The 24,620-nt window shown below is 41.5% G+C and overlaps 1 protein-coding gene across 1 annotated transcript; it reads left to right on the top strand.

The window, feature by feature from the left end:
• Positions 1-4,962: 4,962 nt before the first annotated feature.
• On the top strand, positions 4,963-22,801 carry LOC119516401 (cytosolic 5'-nucleotidase 1B-like). The gene is made up of 10 exons (XM_037812761.1): positions 4,963-5,019; positions 6,836-6,928; positions 8,036-8,173; positions 9,490-9,699; positions 9,749-9,861; positions 10,053-10,215; positions 11,108-11,237; positions 13,735-13,857; positions 14,263-14,447; positions 22,475-22,801. Exons 1-10 carry the CDS (start codon positions 4,987-4,989, stop codon positions 22,799-22,801), a joined length of 1,515 nt encoding a protein of 504 aa, XP_037668689.1. The 5' UTR covers positions 4,963-4,986.
• Positions 22,802-24,620: the final 1,819 nt, after the last annotated feature.

Here is a 24,620-nt window from a genome sequence, read left to right as displayed (position 1 = left end):
ATGATTATGAAAATTATAGTGTATCCCTTTTTAAATATTATGGAGTCATTAAAAAGTTTGATTACTCAAACCAAATAATAGCATGGAGAATACTTACATTCAATATTATGTAGGAAGAGGGAGGATACTGAATTTTATATACCGCATAATTATACTAATATTTTAAAAGGAGGAGGAGTTAAACTTTAGACAAATGGATGGGAAAAAAGGGAAGAAATGTACCATAATTCTGATAATTGTTATGTTAGTGTAGTGAGTTCACAAGCGTCTTCTTTTTCTAACTCTAATTTTTACTAAATTTGATTGTCTTTTAATCTATTTGCATAAATAATAAATATTTTATATTAGTAAATGCTGCTGACATTCTGACATTTTAGGGGCTTTTATATCTTTAGATTCTGGGAAAAAAGCTATGAAAGCCATAAAGCCATTTTCAACAAAATTTATTTCTACAGATCAGGGTGGAGCAGGTTGGCCAGGGTCAAGAAAAAGAAGTTTTTTGGTCTCAGGGTGCAAAGATGTCTAGTTGTACTACTCAATCTGTATCTTACATTATGAAAATGTAAAAACTTTTTAATGACTCCATAATATTTAAAAAGGGATACACTATAATTTTCATAATCACTTTCCTTCTGAGAGAAGGAAGAAGATGGCAGCATAGAGAGGAATGGAAGCTAGTTTGTCCCCCTGGAACAACTAATAAAAAAACAGGAACAACTAATAAATAATCTGGAATAACTGTGAAGGGACAAACGTGGCTGTCCACTCATCATACACCAACCTGAATTGGGAAGAATGCCTGAGATCGCAGCATAAAATCTGTAAGTAAAACTGCAGATCCAAGCTGGGAGCCCCCTCCCCCCATGGCCCAAATTGCAAAGCCTTGCAGTGCTAGAGAGCAGCTCTCTCCCAACAAGTGACTATAGCTCAGCTGAGCTCCAACTGGGGTTTAATTAACAAATGTGGACTGCTCAATACAAACTACGAATCCCTAACAAGCAGACAGAAGTTTTTGGTGATGACTGACCTTGGAGAGCCAGATGGTGGTCACGGACTGGCCCTGAAGGGGGCTTTCTGTCCCTTTTTCAGCTCAGTGGAGAAAGCCTCAGCCATTTTCAGTTCCTGGTGCTCTCACCAGACAAGGGTGAAGATAGCACAGGCAGAGAGTCTATTCAAATGTAAATGACCTCACCCTAGGGGGTGTATCTTTCCTAAGAGGAATAAGGTGGTGCTGAGTTCTACTACTCACCTTCCATTCAGAACCAGACCCCAGAGCCTGGGGGAAAACAGCCACAGGCCACACCTCCTTGTACCAGTCTGGAGTGACAGGCTGACAGGTGCCACCTGCTGGGCAGAAAAGCACAGTGACTTGAGGCCTCACAGCGTGCACCAATATTCTAAGACACCCTCAGGGAAACTGAATACTATTCCCTCCTTCCAAGACCTGAGCCCATCCTGGTCTGGGAAAACCCAATTGGGATAAGCAAGGAAATCAGATGCCTAGACAACAGAAAACTACAACCTACACTAAGAAAAACGAAGTTACGGCCCAGTCAAAGGAACAAACTTACACTTCAACTGAGATACAAAAATTGAAACAACTAATACTAAATCAATTCAAAAAGTTTAGGGAAGATATGGCAAAAAAGATGAAGTATATAATGAAAACACTGGGCGTACATAAGGTAGAAATCAAAAGTTTGGAAAAACAACTGGCAGAATCTATGGAAATGAAAGACACAACATAAGAGATGAAAGACACAATGGAAACATACAACAGAAGATCTCAAGAGGCAGAAGAAAACACTCAGGAACTGGAGGACAAGGCACCTGAAAGCCTACACACAAAAGAACAGATAGAGAAAAGAATGGAAAAATACCAGCAACATCTCCAGGTACTTAAGGATAAGATGAAATGCAGGAATGCACATGTCATTGGTGTCCCAGAAGGAGAAGAGAAGGGAAAGGGGGAAGAAGCAATAATAGAGGAAATAATCAATGAAAATTTCCCATCTCTTATGAAAGACATAAAATTATGGATCCAAGAAGCACAGCATACCCCAAACAGAATAGATCTGAATAGGCCAATGCCAAGACACTTAATAATCAGATTATCAAACGTAAAAGATAAAAAGAGAATCCTGAAAGCAGAAAGAGAAAAGAAATCCATCACATACAAAGGAAGCTTGATAAGACTATGTATGGATTTCTCAATAGAAACCACAGAGGCAAGAAGGAAGTGGGGTGATATATTTAAGATACTGAAAGAGAAAAACCACCAAACAAGAATCCTGTATCTGGCAAAACTGCCCCTCAAACATGAAGGAGAGCTTAAAATATTCTCTGACAAACAGACAATGACATAGTTTGTGAACAAGATACCTGCTCTACAAGAAACACTACAGGAAGCACTGCAGACAGAAAGGAAAAGACAGGAGCGAGAGGTTTGGAAACAATTTGGGGAGATAGTAGCATAGCAATGTAAGTACATTGAACAAAGATGACTGTGAGCATGATTGAAAAAGGAAGGTTAGGACCATGTGGGACACCAAGACAAAAGATAAAGACTGGGACTGTATAACTCAGTGAAAGCCACAGCACTCAACAATTGTGATAAAATGTACAAATATGTTTTTACATGAGGGAGAACGAGTAATGTCAACCTGGCAAAGTGTTAAAAATAGGGTTGTACTGGGGAAAAAAATGCAATCAATGCCGACTAGAGACTATAGTTAACAGAAACTTTGTATTATGCTTCCTTTAATGTAACAAAGGCAATATACCACAGCTAAATGCATATAAGAGAGGGACATAAGGGAGGGTTATGGGACTCATGGCTTTGGTGATGTTGTCTGACTCTTTTATCCTACGTTAGTTTAATCCTATCTTTCTTTTTGATGCTTTTTAGCTGACATTTTTTTTCCCTTCTTTTTCTTTTTCTTTTGTCTCTCTACCTTATTTGACTCTTACTGTTTCTTTGTGGAAGAAATGGAGATGTACTTATATGGATAGCAGTAATGGTGCTGAATACATAAATACATAACTATACAGAGGAAAAAAAAGCTTCTGAGAAAACAAAACATGAGTAATTCTTTAATTTCACTCTCAGCACTCAGACAGAACACATATAGTTATATATTTACATCTCAAAATTATATAATTCAAAACACTCAGGCTCCTATTCTGTGCTAAACTTTGTACTATGGGCGAAGACCCATAATACAAATACCCATAAATAAGAACTTACCAAAAGTAAATAAGTAAATAAACTTATTAAATAAACTTACTAAATAAACTTACTGACAGTAAATAAGAACTCACTAAATAAATAAATGCTGAATTAGGTGAAGGAGTCATAGAAGGACCAGAAATGAGCTAGGAATAGAAAACTGCTTCTTATTCAGTTATGCTTTGTGTACTTCAGAAGGTTGTGCTAAGTGTATGGTGCATTTTTCCCACCAAAAATAGAATGCAATAAACATCTTCAAATTCAATTAAAAGTTGAATTAAAGAAAAAAAAAAGTCAGAAACCAAAGACTCTTTCAGTCCCTCATCTCTGCAGAATCTCCCTTCTATGTTTTCGTAGAAGACAAGCCTCAGAGCTCTACAGCTTCGGAACCACCTGCGACTCCAACGTCTGCCCCTTCTCACCCTGCCCTCCGTGCTCTGTCCGCCCTCTCAGGCTGCAGTTGAGCAGAAAGGAAGAATCACCAGACTGACACTGGATTGTTTATAGATATATATGAACAACAATTTTCTTAAAAAAAACTTTCTGCACCTGCAACTAGATTGCAGTGGGTTTAAACTAAAGATTCTATATTTGAACTCTGTAGTATGCCTTTAGATAAAATTATCAATAGAAATAATAGCTAATATTTATTAAATACTTCCTACATCCCAGGCACTGTCTTATTCAAGCACCACAGCAACCTTCTGAGGTTGACACCATTTTTATGTGCATTTTATAAACGGGGAGATGGAGATAAAGGAGACTTGAACAACTTGCCCATGATCACAACCAGATATGGGAACAAAAGGATGCAAATGAGGCAGCCTCCCCAGAGCCTGCATGTTTTACCGTTTAGAAGATGCCTTAGAGAACTTTGATTAAAACTGTCAAAAACTCTTCCTGATACTCAAACTTATTTAACTCTTCCCATGAGGAGAGGCCAGAAATTGGACTAAGTCCACGATGGTTTCATCAACTGGGTCTACCACAGCACATGCCTCTTACGTAAAGCTTGGATGAAGGTTAAAGCAGAATGGTAAAATGCAGAACGCCCTTGGATTCTGCAAATGAGTCAGGGGCTGGTTTTTACATATTTTCCTGTGTACACAGAGAGACAGATATATGTTTTAAAGGGCTAAAGATGGGGCAAACACCAGGAAAAGCTCTTTGGCAGGGTCTTCCTCAATGGGCCCTGCCGTTGTGAAAGAAACACCAAACATTTCTGGTACTTCCTCACTAAAGCTAACCTCCATGTCTAGAACAAAATCTCAGCTGTCAAAACCACGCTCCAGATTTGAGGAAACCCTTCCAACATCTGTCAGGAAGAAGAATAATAAATGAGTGGGTCCAAAAATGAGTTTGCCATTCATTTTGACAGCACAAGAAAATGAACAGTCACAAATGAGGTAGATGAGATGAGGGACATAGCAATGTTTTAAGAGTTTTAAAAAGAAGGAAGTAGTAATATGGACATTGCTACATATTATACATTTGAACATTGTTTAGACATCACTTCCTAAAATCAGAGACATTGGTTGCAAGTAGGATGGACTCAAGTATGAAGCGATAGTATTGGCTTTTTACAAAAAAAAGCACAGTCATGTATTTAGAGTCAGTTTGTTACTATGGGATCACACATGATGTCATAAATTCGGCATTCTAAATGCCAAACCAGACTGTTCAGGGGAAGTAACAAGAAATGGGGCCTGGGTGAAGAAAAACTACATAACAACAAAGGAATTTCAAAAGTGACAGAAATGAGTCAAACATCCCTAAAACAGAAAAAAAAGGTGAGTGAATTTGAATGCCCTAGAACCCTGGCTTAGAGCTGAAGAAATGTAGATACAGATCCATCATTTACTTCTGAGAAGGCTCTGCCAACAAGCAAACAATTTGAGGTAATGGCTACATGTAGCGGAAAAGGGAAGGAGAAGAAAAGGAAATGAAGAGTGTGGAGAAAAAGGTGTTTAAACCATCTACAAAAGCCAATCCAATAAGTCGGCAGTTACTGAGCACATGCTCATAGGTTAGTGGTAAGAGGTGAAGGCACAGTTGCTGTCTCTGAAGAATGCACAGCCTAGGAGGACAGAGAATTCATAAGCAAAGTCCAGCTCAGTGTTCATTAGAAGTGTACCAAAGACACAGGAACACAGAGGAATGTTGAACGCTGGGAACTTCCCCCAGGACACGCTCAGCTGGGTTTTAGAGGAAACTAAAGGAATGCAGAGGTTACAAGGGAAATCCAAGTTATGTGGTATATGTAGAGCACAGAGAAAAACTGAAAAGAGTGGAGGGCATGCAATTTGGAGGTAGACAGGAGTACATCGCAGAGTTCCTTGTCTATCTAACAAAGTGGATGAAGAATGTATCCAGGAAACAAATGTATTTAGATTTATATTCTATAAATACCACTCTATATAGGTGGGTGGATCTGGATGTGTGGGTGGGGAGGATTTGGGACCCTGAAACCTGTTCAAAGCCTGTATTCTAAGAATGTGGGCCCATGATGGTCTGAGGCCTGGGACGAGGCAAGGGTAATAGAGATGGAGAAGAAAGACTGGATTTAAGAGGTCTTTTGGAATTAGAAGTGTCAGGATTTTATGATGATTGGTGTCTGGGGTAGATGGAAGGATTTTAGGATTAGTTTAAGGATCACACAGCTATGCCAATCTCTGCAGTCACAGAATCAATCATTCATCTCACACTGATCAGGTTTTCCTTAGGTGCAAGGAACTGAGCATAAAGAGATGGAGAGAGTGTCCCAGGGGACTCTGTTCTAACCTAGAAGCTGAGCTCCTTAAACAAATAAATAACACAGATCTTCATTACAGCTACTGAATTAACTTGAAACAGTACAGTGTCCTTAAGAACCTCCCCCAATTGAAAGTGAAAACATAAATATTTGAATAGGTTTTCAAAAAGTGAATTAGCTTTTTATTGTCCTCTCCTACACTGTCTTCCCTATAAGTTTGTTGATAAGAAACCCCCTTTTCACTCTAGATGTTATAAGAAATTAGATGATAAGAATAGAAGCTTCCAGAGCACATGCCTGTCAATAAACCTGTACAGGATTAAGGGCTTTGATTTTAAAAATCAGACTGATATTGATGAGGCTTATATCGACAGAAAATTGGAGCTATAATTTGGAAAAAAATGAAGAAGAAAATTTTCAATTCACATGGCAAAAGAAAAGTTCCATAAGCAGCAATCTTCAGAAAAACAGAAAAAGAAAAAAAAATTCTACATGAACAACTTCACATTTAAAAACAAGCCCTTATGCCCCTTGGAAAATTCTCCCATAAAAATAATAGTGTTTCCATGTTATCATGTTTTAATAAGTACTTCATGTCTCAAATCTTTGATCCAACAAATTTCTATATTGTAAAAAGAAGGACACCTGTTTCTATAGCTCCCTCATATTTGTTATTTTCACTCATGCTTATTAGAACAGGGGAAAAAGTGACTAAAATTCATATATATATTTTTATATTGGCAAAGAGACAAATTCAACTCTTCATTTATCCTTTTATTCCCAAACCCAAGGTTTCTAATGCCCCGTGATAAAAAGTAATAATAATAATAAACATTCTTTGTCTCCATATTAAGAATGAGGATGGAATGAGGTACTCAAAAGAGAGTCTAGAAGCACAGAAAAGCAAAGAGTCTGAGAAATCTGGAGGAGTTCACCTCGGCACTCAGGTGAGCTGCCACCTGTGAGGTTGGTGGAGAGCAAAAGCATAATGCAAGAAACCAGGGGGCAGCGGGGTTCTGGGGGAGAAGACTCAGCCGTGGAGAGCTGTGTGAAGGGCTGCCCGCTGCCCTCGTGAAGAGGTTTAGGAAAATCTAGGAGATGCTGGTCGCTGCCTTCCCCTCCAGTCCACATGCCTCATGTCCACATAAAAACGTGGCCTAGAGAGTAGCCATTTCCTCTGCTCAGCCCATGGGAGGAGACTGGTCTTTGGTCAAATCAGGGAGGGAGAGAAAGGGATTCTGGCCATCGCGTTGACCAATTTCTGCACAATCTTTCAGATGAGGCGTGCAGTCAACCCGACTCACTCGCTGAGATGTTGCCCCATGCGGGGTCCCTGGCCGTGTAGACGCTGCCTTTGTGCAGCTGAGGGAACAGCCCTTCTCGGCCCCTACCGCCCAATACGCATTTATATTCACTTGTGCCTGTTGTGGGAGCAGGGCCAGCAGATGACCATGATCAGGGTGAGCAGAGAATGCACGACCGATTTTCCATGTTTGAGGGGAGCTACAGGAAATTGGGGAGAGGGGGAGGAAACAGGGAGTAAAATCCATTCCACTTGCCTCTCCATGATCTCCCCGTTCTTGAACCACCTGAAGGGAAGGCTAGAGGTCTTCGTTTCTTCTGATGCAACAGCCTTGGAGCCCTGCTGCAACCTGGCTTATGGACCAGCTGCCCTCATATTTGTCATCTGGTCAAAAATGGTGGATGTGATTGTTTAGCATCAGTTAACAGGCTTCTGCCTAAGGGAAGAAGTGGGAAGAAGGGAGGAATGATGGCCAACTGTGTTAAGTTGCATACCAGAGAAGTCACAGATGAAAAGAGGAGATGACCAGATTTATTTCTTGGTTTTGGATGTTCCTCTGTGCACCACACAGAACTTAAGAAGGGACCAGAGCTAGAATAGTATGTACACAAGGGCCAAGATTAAATAAAGGGTCACAGAGGCCAGGAACTTTCTCAATGGGCCCTGCCATTTCTAGCCTACGTTTGGGCACTTGGATGGAAGGAGTGGGTGGTGGGGTGTTACACCATCAAGCCTCTTTTCTTCTTGACAGGGATCACAAGAATTAGCAGTGCCAAAGACAGACTCTCAAGGGTACCTTGAGAGAAATCAATGGTCCCGAACATCTCGAAGCCCATCCACCAGGGCTCCATCCATGGATGAACCCAGAAGTAGGAACGCAAGTGTTAAGGTAGAGATGGAGAGGAAAGGGAGTAGATGATAAATGAATAATAATGGTTAAGATTCATAGACGTTTCCTATGTGCCAGGCTGTGTTCTACATACTTTACATATTTCAGCTAATTTACCCTTACTAGAACCCCCCCAAAAACTCTATTCTACAGTTGACAAGACCAAAAGACATAATAACCTGCCTAAGGTTTCATGTTAATAAATGGCAGTGCTAGGATTAAAATCTAGGGTCCTTAGTTCTGGAAGCCCCTAATTATTACACTCTATGCTCTTTAATTCATTCATCCTCACTGTTACTGAGTACCTATGGCTCTCAGAGAGAAGAGGGGATGGAAAGAACACCCTAACAGAAAAAACTGCTGAAGAGTGTCAGTTTACGTGCTACTTTGAGCCCTTAACTAGGCTTGGCCACATATGAGAAAAAATTTACTTTTGAGATAATGTTTTCGAAAGTAGACAGCAATGCAGGCCCACCCTTGGGAGAAGAGGTGCCCCTGCCTGATCCATCTATTCCTTTCCCTCTCTGCCAGGTTTGGCTCAATAATCCAGCCAAGAATTTTCCTTTTGAGCCACATGTGAGACAAGCATAAAAACTGAAGTAATATATGGACACTCGATAATTTACTGTATACCTTAGTAAGGAGCTCCTTTCTCTAGAGTGGTGCCTTCTATGTGGGAAGATGATTCTCTCCAAGCGAATTCCCACTGGAACGTGAAGCTCTGCAGTGCAGGCAACCGGGAGACTTTGCGTTCTCCAGCTCCTGAGTCTTCCAAGCAATCCCTGCATGACTCCCGTGGCAAATGTGAAGAGAAATGTCCCTGAGGTTCTGCGTAGAGTCTTCTGGGGAGGACATCCAGTGCAATGTCCTCAACAAGTTACCCAGAGACCAAGCCAGTAAAGCCCATTCCTCAAGCCCTCTGCCCTTCCTGGGGGGCTCTGACCCCGCAGGTAGACGGCAGGAAAGGGGCCGAACTTGGCAAACTCTGTGCCAGCTGCCTGGAGACAAGGAGGATGTGTCCCATGTACTCAGAAAGAGGGGGAGCAGGGGAAAATAAAGGCAGACGGGCTCTGGGTCCATGTGACAGAAACACCAAATCCTTGGCGCCCAGAAATGCCTCAGCCCCCCGAACCCTACCCAAAGGAAAGCAGAGCGAAACCAGGATGCCTCCAGGGCTAGGAAGGGAGCAGAGGCTGGCAGGATGAGGGGACAGCGCTGGAGCCCGGCCCTTGGCAGGGGCTGGGCCGGGATGGGATTGGGGCCGGGGACTCCCCCGGGGCGGGCCCCGATTTCCCGCGCCGGCCTTCTCGCTGCAGCTCCCTAACAGCTCGGCCACCTCCCGGACTTCGTCCGCCTCCCCGAGCCAGCACGAGCGCGACGTGCCGCAGCCGCTGTCGGCGCAGCCGTCCCCGCCGGTGCCGCGGGAGTCGCGGCCGCCCACGCCCCCGGAGCCCGAGCCCAGCCCCCGGCGCGGCAGCAAGCAGCAGGAGCCGCCCGCGGCGCTGCGGGATCCCCGTCGAGCGGAAGCCCCAGGCGCCGCCGCGCAGAGCGCACCACTCGCTCGCCGCCTACCAGGACCGCGCCTGCATGTCGGAGAACCAGCGGCGGGACGACGACGCCTGCTGCGCCTCGGGGAAGATGCTGTACGAGAAGACGCCGAGCGGCTCGCGCCCCCGGCCGCCCCCCGCGTCTGCCCGGGCGGCGACCCCACTCTCCCGCCCCTCGGCCGCCTCGCGGGAGCCCCTGGGCGGCCAGGCCTCCAAGCAGTGCCCTCCTCGTTTCCTGCCCCGACGAGCCCCCACCCCGCTCCCGGGCTGCGTGGGGACTGGCTCCCCGGGCACGCACCCCTGTCTTCTCTGCTCCCCTCTCTGCAGCCCAGGCCCGAGCACGCCATAACCGTGGCGCTCTCCTCGCGGGCCCTCTTCAGCATGGTGGACGGCAGGAAAATCTACGAGGAAGAGGGCCTGGAAAAGTACGTGGAACACCAGCTCGACAACGAAAACGTCGTCCTGACCCCCGGGCCCGCCTTCCGCTTTGTCAAGGTACTCTGCGGCCGTCCTCAGCCGCCCAGGGCCCGGGGCCGCGCAGGGGCCAGGCAGCCCTCCAGTCTGGCCCGGTTCCCTTGTGTCTGCCAGCCCCCCTGCCCGGCCTGCCCCTTTCCCGTTGGCTCCAGGACCCTTTGTGCTTCCACAGTGACTTCCAAACGGTCGAAGAAGAGGCTCCAGACCCGAGCCCTAGATTTGGGATGTCAGGCAGAAGCCTTTGCATCCTCCCTGGGAGGAGCGGCGAGAAGCAGTAATGAGTTTCCAGTTTTGAAAAGTAGAAATAAAATGCTTCATTGAAGTGAGATGAAATTCATTTGCGCTCCTCTGGCCCCAACACATACTGTACTCAGAAAACCAAGATGCTCTTGGGACTTAGGGGCATGGTTTTTATAGCAAGGCAAGGGGCTCTGAACCTTATACGGAAACATATAATATTTATAACTCTGATCCCCTATACAACCTATACAAATATTGCTCAATAACATCATAAATATGCAAAGATAAATGATATACCCCTATGAATTGCAGTTAGAAAGTACTTAATGTGGCATAGCAGAAGCATGGTAAGAAATTGTCAACATATTCTAAAATTCCAGACAAAGTATAAGAGTAAGCCTCATCCTTCTCTCTGCTTCTTGCCCAGAGATAACAACCCAAATATTGTTAACAACTACCAAAAAAACTACCTGTTTACTCAGTAAACATTAATTGAGGTCCTAGGCTTGGGAGACTTAAAATATAAAAATGAATGGCATAACTGCCTTTTGGAGCCATAATCTTTCAGTGAAGAGTGGCTCGTAGCTTGAGCTTGACACTAACAAGATCTGCAGCTTCCCCATGGCCACCTTTTCTGGCCCTCTCCCCACACATTCTCATTTGTAACCTGCAGGCCCTGCAGCACGTCAACGCCAGGCTCTGTGAGCTGTACCCCGATGAGCAGGATTTATTTGATATTGTGCTGATGACTAATAACCACGCCCAAGTGGGAGTGCGGCTTATAAACAGCGTCAATTACTATGGTAAGTAAAATAAATACCACGTGGAAGCCCTGCTCGCTGCTCTGGAAGAGGGAGGCCGCGTTATTTTGCTAACTGTGGCCGAACCAATGCAGTGGCTTTGATATGGACACCCCCTTCTGCGTGAGGAATGTTTATTTGGCTATGTCAGAACGAGAGAGGCCATGTGCAATTTTAACTTGAGCGCAGAGTTGGGGTCCAGTGCTCTGGACTTAACTTGTCATGTGTGAATTTCAAAGTCTTAATCCGAGGTCCTGCCGTCTGTTTCTCTGTTTTATGTTTTTCACTTCTGAACTTGACTTCAAGGAGCCGTCAACCCAAAGGCTTTCTCTGTGTGATCAAAATACTTGCTCACCACAGATATATGTTAAAAGTTTAAAGGTTTTCACCTCTCCTTTCTACCCTTAGAATCTGATTTTCCCTGTCTTTTCTCTTTCCCCACATATCAAATCCATACTTACAGCAGCAAAATTGCCTTTATTCCTTTACATGGAAAATGTAATTGGCTCTAGTCTCTTCATAGAATTCCCATCAGTGTGTTGGAGACTCTTAAGAGAAAGTCCTCCATTTTTACTATGATGGAATTCCCTGATATCTTATGTGGTGTTCTGTTAGCCTGCTTTTTAAAGGCATACCCAGTCTTTTGGAGACAAGTCAGAATAAGCCCATTTTGTTGTTCAAGGTTTAAATTGTGTATATTTTTAAAATAATCAACATATATTCCAAGTTATAGTTCTGTATTTTACTATTCTAATTGTAAAGCTAGTGTCTTGACTGATACATATATTAAAATAAAACTTTACCTTTTAAAAGTGCATCTTTATAGTGCTTTGGAAGTGAAAAGAGAATGCACATAAAGGCCTTAGTATAGATGGCTGTCATGGAGCAATCACTCAATAAATTGTAGTGGTTATTTTTAAGAACACAGCTTTGTTTGATTTGGTAGCTCCATCTGTCCCTCACCACATTGAGCTAGTACTGTGAGGTATCACATTTTTCTCCTCAGTAATTCTGCTGATGAACGGATTGAGTTCTGCCTTCTCATGCAGCCGTTTTCAAGGAGTAACCACATCTCATCTGAAGAATTGGTTACTTCCCTTCTTTGTAATATTGTATGATAATTATCTCTTTATATGCCTATCTCCTCACTAAGCTGTGATCTTCTTGAGAAAAGGGACAATGTTTTCATCATCTCTGAAGTCCCAGTGGCACCAAATAAGCTCTGGATCATTTAATCAATATTATCTGTCAAGTAAGGGTCTGTAAAGAGTGTACTCTGTGTCATTTATCTTGGCTTAAGTGAAAAAGGGAGACTCATTTTGTTAATAATAAAGCAGACATTCCTATTCCTTTGTTTTGTTTGGAAATTTTTTTTTATAAAGTTAATTAAAAAAAAAAAACAGACATTTCCACCCCTACTGTGTGTAATATTCTCTTGGTATACACAGATCATGAACAACTGACTATACTCGATACTCTGCTTTATCTCATGTACTTATTTCCAATTTAGCATGTATCTAAAAACACTTTGAATAGGTACATGATATTTTATCATATGCATAGTGTTATAGTTTATTCTCACAGTGTTGGACAATGTTTTGCTTTTCTAAATAACCCTGCACTGGTTGTTCTGTACATAGATATTTAGTGGATTTTCAGAATATTCCTTTAAATGGAAATATTCCTAAAAATGGAACCCTTGGTAAAATGGTATAAATATTCCTAAAAATGGAACCCTTAGTAAAATGGTGTAAACTTGTTAAAAAGTTCTTGATAAATATTTTCAAATTACTTTTTAGACAGCTTCTACCAATTTACACTTCCATCCTTAGTGTAGGTGGGTGTCTGTATTACAAATCTTTTACCAACAGCCAGTGTTTTCTTATTATGCTAATTTTATCAGCATTTAATGGTATACTGTTTAGTCTGCTATTAATTGCATTTAAAAGTTCAACTCAGGAAAGTGACCATTTTAGACTTTTTGTTACTGTATTCAGAAAATAGTTTAAATCTTAACACTGCTTCATGTTATTATTGAATTGTTAACTGAAGAAATGGAGAAATAGGACCTTAAAATTGGCCTATATCTTAACTGGCCCTTTCAACAAATGAGAGGACTGTAATGCAAGGAAAAGAGCAATTCAAGTCTAGTCTAGACAAGAGCCAAGCACAGTTTCACGTCTCCCCCGAGCATGGGAGCCAAGCCTTTAGCTCTCAGTTGCCTTTTATGTAATGGAGATAATAATGCCTGTCATGCAGGTGTTGGGAGACTAAATTGTCACAGTCTTTGTGGGTGACTTTACAAGCTACAATGCATCAAACATACTGGCTGTTACGTAAAATATCTGATACAGTTTTTAACATTGGTGCGACGAAGGTAATCCTGAAGCCTTGTTTTAGGCCCTCAGTTATTCCTAAAATGACTTTAATTGGCCCCACAGATTTAGGGTATATTGTTTTTAGTCTCTGACATAACAAAGTGTTTCTTGCCTGATAATAGGCTTACTAATTGACCGCTTCTGTCTGACTGGTGGAAAAAGCCCCATTGGCTATCTGAAGGCATATCTTACCAACTTGTATCTTTCTGCGGATTCTGAAAAAGTACAAGAAGCAATACGAGAAGGTATTAACCTGGTGTTATCCCTCTGGTTATTCGAGAGATTTGCTGTAGTGTACATACACAGTGGGCTCCACATACAATTATGTGGCTTCTTTACATGTTAGGTTTTCTGTTAAGATGTTTCCACAGCTGGCAGTGCTGAAGTTTGCCCTTTAGAACTTTGGTTCCTAGAAGTGGCCATTCTCAGTGATTGTCCCCCACCATTTTGCACTTTCCCATCCCTTATAGAAACAGAGAGTGCACAGACAACTGTTTTGAGATGTGTGGCTGTGCAGGGAGTTGAGTGATCAAGTAATAGCTAGAGAGGAAATGTAGCTGGGAGCATTGTTAATATTTTTGGTGGGAGCAACCAAAACTCATGGCCCTGAGAAGAGTTAATACTCTTCATCAATGCCCGTGGTCTGCCAGGGATCGCCTCTGCAACAATGTTTGATGGAAACAAAGACATGGCTTACTGTGACACGCAGCTCCGCGTGGCCTTTGATGGGGATGCCGTCCTCTTCTCGGACGAGTCGGAGCACAGCACCAAGGAGCAAGCGATGGACAGATGCTATCAACACGAAGCACTATTTGACAATAAACTTCTTGCTCAGGTAGGTCCAGTGAGCTCTAGTGTTGATCTACTTGCCTTCTAACTATTGTGTGCTTTTGGCCTTTCAAAATATTTTTACTTGAACTAATCCTTCTCAACATCTTATCCTTTACAGTTTTCTCCTTTACTTTCATGAACTTCCCATTTTGAAGCCTCTGCTGTTGACAGTGTTTTTATGTTCGCATTCTTTTATCTATCCTTTCTGAAATGCTTCTATGATCTTCCATATTGAGTTCACCATCTCCAAATTATGAGTAAAAGAGGGAACATGGAATACCAATAAGTCATTTCCACATAATAGTTTCTCACATTAGTAAGGTCATTTCAAATAGGTCAGTAAACATTCGTTGAACCTCTGCCCATGACCTAAAATTCAATAATAAAGGCATTGCCTAATTGAGAAAATCTTCAAAATGGAGAGCTTGCCCTGAACCAAATAAGGATCCTCAAACAAGTGCAAACTAAGAATACCCAATCAAACTGAAGCTAAATATTTAAGTCTTTTCAGATCAGTCCATGTTCATAATATGAACATGAGCAAAACCTACAACTTTGGACTCAAAGGAAATTTGAAGCACCACAATATTCACTAAACTGAATCTGAAATGATACTTCATTCAGTTTTATTCCATGACTCTTCCCAAGGAATTTAATCCAATTTGTCCTTTTATCTTGGCTTTCCTTGAACTTAAAATAAATTTAATTATCGTTATTTTGACCTACATTTATAAAAGCACGCTAAACTAACTGGAAGCTGAAAGGTCTTACTACTTCGTTGTCTTACATTATAACAAGTGTATGTGTGTGTAAGTTCATTTCTCCTTCCTACATAGCTCCTTTAGAAGCTTTGACCTTGGGTTATGAAGTAGTCCAATATTAACAAACTTTATTATTCAGAGGAAAATTCTTTGTTGTATTTTATATCTGTCTACACTGCTGAAATTCAGAACCCATTTTATAGTAGCCTTTCACTGATGTTGAAATGTGGAAGATCTCCAAAAAAAGGACACTTAAAAAAGGGAAGAAAAAAAAAAAAAACTTTAAAAAAGAATTACTTCAAAACAATGTTAAAATACTCTTTTCTCATCTCAAGTAAATAATCAAATTTTTTAAAGTATTTTGCTTACATCGTTTCTTTTTTTTCCATGTTTTAAATCATTTTTTTTTTTTTGTTTGTTTGTTTGATTAAACTCCCTCTTGAAGTTGTGAAGTTCAATGCTAGTTGTCCCAGAAATACCCAACAAATTCCTAGTAAGCATTTTTGCTTTTATATGTAGTCCCTCTGCCACTGGATGCAAATGCTGCTGTTTACATGGAAAGGGTAGCTTTTCAATAAAGGCCAAGAGACTTGGCCAGGTGTGTCGCACAGTTGAGAGAGAAGTTACGAAGCACGATCCTACTGAGCCCTTCTCAAGCAGAGTTGGTGGTAGGGACTGCAGTGTGGTCATGACAACATTCCAGTCCTCTCAAATGGGAAGATTAATTTGCAGTCCTCGGTGCAGTTTATGAGCCTGCAATGTGGTTTAGTGACAAGTCACTGCTGCCTTCTGAATTGAATCTCATTTTTTCTGTGTGGCCTCGGTGCATGTTTTTTTAAGTCAGAGTAGTTGAGATATAATTTACATGTAGTAAAATTTGTCCTTTTTAGTGTATAGTTCCAAGAGTTTTGGCAAACACATAGTGTTGGGAAATACCACCAAAATCAAGATACTCAACAGTTTCATGAAATCACAAAATTCCTTCATGCCCCTTTGTAGTCATCTTAGTCCCCTATCTCCAGACCCTTTCAGCCACTAACCTGATTTCTGTTCCTACAATTTTGCCTTTTAGGATGTCATATAAACGAAATCATACAGCAGATAGTCTATTGAATCTGACTTTTTCACTTGGCATAATGCATTTGAGATTCATTCATGTTGTGCCTTGTGTCAGTCATTGTTCCTTTTTTTTGCTGAGTAGACTTCTGTTATTATGGATATACCACAATTTTCTTATCCATTCACTTGTTGAAGGCATTGGCATTTCTCTTGTATACATATTTGGGAATGGGATTGCTGGATCACATGGCAACTATGTCTAACATTATAAGAAACTGCCAAACTATTTTCCAAAGTGACCGTACCACTTTGCAGTCCAACAACATTGTATGCAAATTTCTTTTGCTCTGCATCTTCTCAAGCATATGGTATTGTCGAGATTTTTTTAAGCTATTCTTGTGGTTATGTAATGCTATTTCATTGGTGGTTTTAATTTGCATTTTCCTACGACTAATGATGTTGAGCATCTTTTCATGTACTTATTTCCCACCATATATCTTCTTTGGTTAAGTGTCTGTTCAAATCTTTTGCCCATATTTATTGGGTTGTTTTCATTTTTTTTATTGAAGTTTGAGAGATATTTAGATATTCTGGATACAAGCCCTTTATCAGATACGTATTTTCCAAATATTTCTCTCAGTCTTTGGCTCATTCTTTCATTCTTTGACATGTCCTTCAAAGAAGAGAAATTTTAATTTTAATGAAGTCCAATTTCTCAGTTTGTTTCTTTGTGAATTGTACTTTTGGTATCATATCTAGGAAATTTTTGCCCAACCCCAGGTCACAAAGATGCTCTTTTCTGTTTTTGCACAGAAGTTTTCTGTATTACATATGTTTTATGTACCATTATATGTATTATTATGTATTATATGTATTAATATTATGTACTATTATATTAGGATTGTGGTGTTTGAGTTCATTTTTGTATGTACTGAAGTTCATTTTGTCACACTTGGATATCCTAATTCTTCCAGCACTGTTTGTTGAAGAGAATCACTTTCTATTCTGTTCGTTTAATATATTTATCCACCCTATTACCAATATCACACTGTCTTGATTATCGTAGTTTTATAGAAAATCTTGACATCAGGTGGTATGAGTCCTCCAACTATGTCATTTTTCAGTATTGTTTTGACTATTCCAATTCCTTTGCATTTTCATAGAAATTTAAGAAGCAGATTGTTTATTTATGCAAAAAAAGAAATTCCTGCTGGAATTTTTATCGGAATTGTGTTGGATTTATAGCGAAATATGGGAATAATAGTCCACAAGTTCCACAAGTTGGGAACCCAATGAAAGTTCTGATGAATTCCCCACAAAAAACTGGCTGGCTGAAGTAGAGATAGAAAGTCTTCTGACTGCTAAAATCATCAGTTCTTCCATTAAGGCCTTCACTTGACTGGATAAGACTCCTCTCATTGCTGAAGGTGGTATTCTTTGTTGACTGTGTATGTAGTCAGCCATAAATGCAATCATCTAATTATTTAAATCCACAAAATATCCTCAGAGGAGTAGTCAAGCTGCTGTTTGCTTGACCAGACAACTGGACAGCATAGCTTAGTAATGAGATGAACTTACGTTATCACACCCTCTTTTTTATCCTTTCCATCTCTTATGAAATTATCCTTTCCATCTCTTATGAATTATCCATACATGTTGTACATCTTTTCAATAGAGTTTTTAAGATATTAATCAGTTTTTAATTCCCAGTCTTACAACATCTGGGTCATCACTATGTCTATTTCTGTTACTTTCTGTTTACATTGGGTTTATCTTTTTGGATTGGTTTGTTTTCTGATTGGGGTGTGTGTGTATGTTGTGTGTGTGCGTGTGTGCATGTGTGTGTGTGTGCGCGCGCGCGGTCTGGTAAGTCTCACAACATGCCCATCATGTTGTGTAGGTGGTAGAGACATTGGTAAACAGTATCTTTGCCTGGCAATGGGCATGCTGCTTCTGCTGGCCATTAGCATGATGGGTTGTATCAATCTAGTCAGGATATGAACGATTTTTTTTGTTTTGGTGTTTCTATGGTTACCTTCAGGGCACCACAGGTTTCAAACCCTTTGGGTATTAACCTTGTTCTTAGGGTGAAGCTTGGTTTGGGAGGGTTTTTCTCAAAGTTCCTGCCCTCGTTCGCTTTGGGTCTTCCCTGGGTGTCATGCTTGCCTCCGAGATCATCTTGATGCCCTTCTCCCTCGCCTACCTCTTGCTTCTTGGTCTGTGCCTGCTGACCTAATGATGGGGTCCTGGTTTCATCCAAATCTAAGGCAGGCCCTTTTTCTCTCTAGGTCTTAGGGAAGGAGTTTTCTCAGTGGTCTTGTTCTTCCCCCCAATCATAGGACATTTCCAATTACCTGGGCCGGGACAGCCTCCTGTCCCTCATGAGTAGACAGTGGTTTCCTTTCCCCTTGCCCCAGGAGAAGTGAGTCTTTTCTTGAGCTCTAGGAGCAACAGGGATTGCAGCCTTTCATCCATCATTTAAGACTTTTATTTCTTGGGAAGAGGGACCAGGTGGGATTTTAATCTTTTCCAAGAGTGGCAGCTGCTTACTTCCTCTAGGCCTGCACTGAGAACACTTCCATCCATCTCCCACTCTGCCTGTAGTCCTTTTCGTAAGCACCTAGTAAGATGCATGGAAAGGAGCCGGCAAGGGAGTATGTGCTCTTGGGTCTGTGGCTTCCACGGGTTCTGTGCTCTCTCACTATCCTGCACGTGGTCTTTATCAACTTGGTCTTTTTGTTTTGTTTTGTTTGTAAAAAAAAAAAAAAAAAAAAAGCTGGGTTCTTCATAATTGCTTATATAGTTTCTGGCATTTTTTTTCTTTCCATGCCCTGCCAAAGGTAAGCCAGTTCTTGCATCGCTTCTGTCCTTGAAGGTGCCTGTGTTTCCTCAGATTCCATGCAAGTCCACTGCCTCATGACCTCAGCTTTCTGATGGTTCAAGAAAAACGATGATTTTGTAGATTATATGGCTTTTTCTTGTTAGACTGTTGACAGTCTTTCCAGCTTTCTACATCTCTGGCCGATTCCAAATGTTTTAAACAATGCAACTCTGCAAAAAAAGTTTTCACAATCATTCTTAATCTTTATATATTTTATTTATAAATATATACTCATGCTACTGTACAAACCTATAAGTTATAAAGCTTAACTGAAAATAGAAACAATATAGGAATAGATGTATGCCTGGTTTGAATATGGTGACATAAACTTAGCATTCCATCTTTCTTCCCCTGGAACTTATTCAAAGTAGCAAGGAAAACCATGTTCCACTCTGTTTCAAAGCCAAACTGTGATCAGGGTGGCTCTTGTCAAAGTCACTATATTCTTTTCACTGCTGTCAAAAAAATAAAGCAAAATAAGAAAGGTAAAACTTGCACATATGGATATGCCTCTCACCTTTAGGAAATGGGAAGTGACTTTTTATTTGCTTTTTGTGATACATACAATCTCCAAGAAAGCAGAACTAACCAAATGGTCACACAGGCGAGACATGCTTGTAGAAGCATTTGTTTCCACGATAGCAGAGAAGGAAGCCTTTGAATTGTGAAAACAATCTAGCTTTAAAATACTTCCCTTGACCTTCCCCAGAAACCCTCAAATTGTTTCAAGGGAAACCAATCTACTTCAGTGATGATTAATAAAAGGAGGAGAATATATGCAAAAATACTGTGAGAAAAAGGCAAATAAGGGAGAACAGAATTTCATAGGAGATGGAGACCTCTCACAAGAAAAAGTTTTGACAGTGCAGATGAAAATTCTGAGTAAGAATTTGACATGGCTTTTAAAAACTTAATGCAGAAACATCATGAATAAATGCAAGATTCAGGTAAAATATGGCAAAATGCAAAATATAGATCTTTGGAAAACAGTAGAATTGAAAACTAAAATTTTAGAAAAATGACAGACATAAATCACAGGTAAAGAAAATCCAACATATCCATAATTGCAATTCCTGGGTGTGCCTGTTTGTATATATTATATCCCCCAGAAAAAGCTGTATTCTTTAAGGCAGTCTTGTGGGGGCAGATGTATTAGTGTCGATTAGGTTAGAACCTATTGGTCAGTATTTCCATGGAGGTGTGGCCACGCCCATTCAGTGTGGGCCTTGACTGGTTTACTGGAGCCTTATAGAAGTTCAGACAGAAGGAGCTCATAGCTAGCTGGAGCTGAGAAAGACATTTTGAAGATGGCCATTGGGAGCTGATGCAGACATTTTGGAGAACACCATTTTGAAACACAACCTGGGAGCAAGCAAACACCAGCCACGTGCCTTCCCAGCTTACACAGGTTTCCCAGATGTCAATGGCCTTTCTCCAGTGAAGGTACCCTTTGTTGATGCCTTACCTTGGACACATTATGGACTTAAGACTATAAATTTATAACCAAATAAACCCCTTTTTATAAAAGCCAATCCATTTCTGGTGTTTTGCATTCCAGCAGTATTAGCAAAACAGAACTGAGTATTAAAAAAAAAAAAAAACACTGAAGTATGTTCCAGGTGAAATATAAAGATGTACATTTATATAAAAATATAAATCAAGAAAACATTCTTAAATTATTAGAAGATTTTAGTGCTTATTAAAAAATTAAGGCTATATTGTGTGACAGGAAAAATAGAATCAAAATGAGCATCTCACTGAGACATGGGCTAGTAAAATTACTTGACCTCAAAGATTAAGAAAAAATTCTTTGGGCAGCCTGGCCACAAAGACCAAGCTGGCATTCCCTGGAGACCTGCTGGAGAGCAGGACAAAGTGGCTGACGTTCACAGCCAGGTGACTCCCTACAGACACCTGTTGTGCAACCTGCTGCACAGCACTGTGGCCACCACCAAGATAGCTGCTGAGCAGTACCTGTTACTTGCCACTGTCCAGGACAAGATGGACAGGATCAAGGAGTGGGCCACAGAACCGAGCAGTTCTGCCATGTTCTGGGCCAGCTGCAGCTGCCTGAGAGCGTGTAACCAAAAGGACAAGGGCACTTTGAGGAGAGCAGAGACGGTTGGAGCTCCTTCAGGTTCCCATCTCAAGAGAGTTGACGTGCCCTAGACATGGGGGATGGCAATCCCAGATTCTTCCCAGGCCCAATGCCCCAAACTGCACATGGATTTGTACATATCTGTAGGGCAGGAAGTGGGCCAGTCCCTCCTCAGAGGAGCTTTTGCAGAACTGGTCTTCTGAGAGCAGAAGCCAAGGAGCGGGCAGGTGGTGCCCCCTGAGAGTGCCCTGCGGACCTGGAGTGTGCCTGACATGGGGGCCCAGGCAGGGCCTGGGCTAGGGATATGGCAGGTCCCTCGACCAAGGGGTTTTGCTGTGACCCTTTGGGCTGACCTCAGCCCCTGTGAGGGAGCTGTGTCCCCCTGACAGGGAAAGTGCATCTGCAGAATGTTTAAACAACTATTTTTCAGATTGATTTTCCAAACATTTGACTAATAGTCTACATTTAAATAAAAATTTAAAAAAAATTAAATGGGAAAGAAAAAAAAGCTGTTTTTTCTGACCTTTCTACATATCAGAAGAACCATACACGAAGCAAAGAAAGACATACACACACAACTCTTTAAAAACTATAAATGTGGAAAATTAACCATAATGTAACACAATCAGTATCAAGTATATTTGTAATATTAATAAATGTAAATGGGATAAAACTCAACTATTGTTTTTTTTTAAAAAAAAAAATAAGACTTTCAGATGGGATCAGAAAGCAAAATCCAATTCCATGCTCTGTACAAGAGATACACCTAAAACAAAGGGTTGCAAATAAAAGCATGTGCAAAGATATACGAAACAACTGTAAATATCAGAAAGTTTGAATCCAGGCCCTAAAACCATTGCACTAGTCGAAGGAGTACACCTTATAAAGCTAAAACATGCAAATCACAATAATAGTGCTTTAGGTGACCAACTGGGTTTATTCAGAGGGGCATCTACACCAGCTGGCCACAGATAGTCCCAGTTAACACCTGTTACCTTGGTTTAATTGTTCCACATTAGTATATGTGTGTTTAGATGATAAATTACATGGTCACCCTAGGTTTATTCCAGGAATTGAAGGTGGTTGCGTATCAGGAAATACATTAGCATAAACATAGGGAGTTTCAGCATGACTTATGCAGCATTATACCCTTTAATAAGCTCTTATAAGCCTCTGCTTTTTCAGAGTTCCGCTCCTTTGGCTCACCCCTGTAACATATGTTCCTCTCACAGGGTCCCCTGAAAGACTTTCTGGAAAATTTAGGCAGACTGCAAAAGAAGTTTTATGCCAAAGACGAACGGTTACTCTGCCCTATCAGGACCTACCTGGTGACGGCCAGGAGTGCAGCCAGCTCAGGCGCCCACGTGCTGAAAACCTTCCGCCGCTGGGGTCTGGAGATAGACGAGGCTCTCTTCCTTGCCGGAGCCCCCAAAGGCCCCATCTTGGTGAAGATCCGGCCCCACATCTTCTTTGATGACCAGATGTTCCACATTGAAGGGCCACAGAAGTTCGGTGCCATCACAGCTCATGTACCTTATGGTCAAAAACTCATCCCTTAGGGACGGGGAGGAAAAATAAAGCCCTGACAGCCTGGTATTATGGAAGCTACTACTTTTGCAGTAATAAGACAGATATTTCAGAAGACTGGACCTCACAGCCTACTCGTCTGGAAACGTTTTCTCTAAGCTACTTCTCTGCAGGCTTCAGGACTGTGAGTGCCATTGCCCCTTTCTTTGTGTAAGTCCTGATGAAGACTCTTCAGGATATGCATATAACTCAAACGCTCAAATGTTTGGGGGCTATTTTATAGGTTTACTTAGTTTTATAAACATGGCTCAGTTTTGGATGTGGTTAGGTGAAATGAATAGTGGTCTCCAAAGGGGGAAGTAGTAGCTTTTATTCTGTGGCCTCTATGATCAGCTTTTTAATCAATGCAAAATGAGAATGTCACTGTGCTTACATGGGTGTACTAATTTTGACACAACGCACTCAGAAAAAAATCAGCTGGTTGTCCATACAGAGCATTTTGCATCTAAGAGCTCCAGGCCAGACGTCCAGGAGGAGGATCCTTGGAGGCTTTCTTGGTGGGTTAAGTGCTTCCGGACCACAGAGCTCAAGTCTCTGGATTTGGGCCAGGCAGCATTGCCCACATTTATATGTGGTGCAGGGGAGAAATTTGTCCACTACTTCAAAATGTGACACAAAAGTGTCTTCCCTCATGTCTTGAACATTCATTGTTATTCTGCTGTGATGCTTTGTTTTCAACAAATATTAATTACGAACCACATCTCCCACATGTTATGCACAGTGAGCTGGTTATTTTCATGTTACCTCATTGTATCATCAAGCCAAACCTTTGTGACACAGTATTATTGTTACCTTTCTTTTGTCAATGAAGAAACTAAGATTCAAAGAGATTAAGCAGCTTTTCTAAGAATGTGCAGCTAATAAATGGTAGGCTAGAATTCAAATTCAGATCTGGTTTAATTCAAAAACTGTAAGCTTCTTTCCTGGGTGTAATATTGCCTTCTGAACCAATGTTCTTATTAATTCTGTGGTGTTAGAACCCATACTGAATATATCAGTCATTCCACCAGGCTCTGTGCTTAAGCTGTACAGCAGTCACCTGCCTAGGGACCCCTCCTCTCTCCCCCACATGCTCTCCTGCTCCCTTTTCCCTATCTCCACCTCTACCCCACTCACACATGCAGATGTCACTCCTGACTCTAGTCGAGAGAAGGCCACAACTGGCATACATCTTTTGATCTGCTCCCTAATTTGCTGTAAACCAGTCCAAAATGTATCAATTGTGACATTTTTTGAGTACCTGCTGTTTTCAGGCACTTTCCTATGTGAAGACCACAATAGGGACTCAGACACAATCCCAGCCTTTAGGAAATTTAAAACCTTAGCAATCCAGTAGAGGAGGTCAAATGTGCAAACTCAAATAGCCAACACCAGAGATGTCTGTCCTTGGTGCCAAACGAGGGTCACAGGCAAGACTAAGGAAGGAGAGAGCTGATGGATTCTGAGAGGTCAGGAATTGGAGAGAGCTTGGTGGGCTTTGAAGAATAGGCAAAATGTGAGTGGGTAGAAGGGGGAAGAGAGGAAACAGAGAGATGTGCTGGGCCCTCAGGGAATCACAGTAGCCAACTGGGGACTGAGTGGAACAGAGGCCCAACTGCCAAGAATCCTGACCCTGGCCTTGTCCAGTCCCCAGTGACAGAGCTCTTTCCTACCTCCGAGCTCCACTTTCAGCACTTTTAAGAAATTTTCTTCTGCCATCACACCCTTTTCCCTTTGTGTTATGACTATTAGTTACATGTCATACCCTTCTTAAATGGAAGGGAGGGGAGGTTTATCAAAATCATCTAGGAG

The sequence above is a fragment of the Choloepus didactylus genome, chromosome 20 (genome assembly GCF_015220235.1).
Source record: "Choloepus didactylus isolate mChoDid1 chromosome 20, mChoDid1.pri, whole genome shotgun sequence".
Classification (NCBI taxonomy): Eukaryota; Metazoa; Chordata; class Mammalia; order Pilosa; family Megalonychidae; genus Choloepus; species Choloepus didactylus.
Note: the sequence above shows the minus strand (reverse complement) of the source record. Positions and strands in the feature narration are given on the sequence as shown.

Excerpts from the sequence above, each read along its gene's own strand:
- LOC119516401 (XM_037812761.1), top strand. The coding sequence starts at position 4,987 with ATGAGTCAAACATCCCTAAAACAGAAAAAAAAG. Across the intron at positions 8,174-9,489 it reads GTAGGAACGCAAGTGTTAAG|CTCCCTAACAGCTCGGCCAC; the intron begins GTAGAGATGGAG and ends TTCTCGCTGCAG. Across the intron at positions 11,238-13,734 it reads AAACAGCGTCAATTACTATG|GCTTACTAATTGACCGCTTC; the intron begins GTAAGTAAAATA and ends GCCTGATAATAG.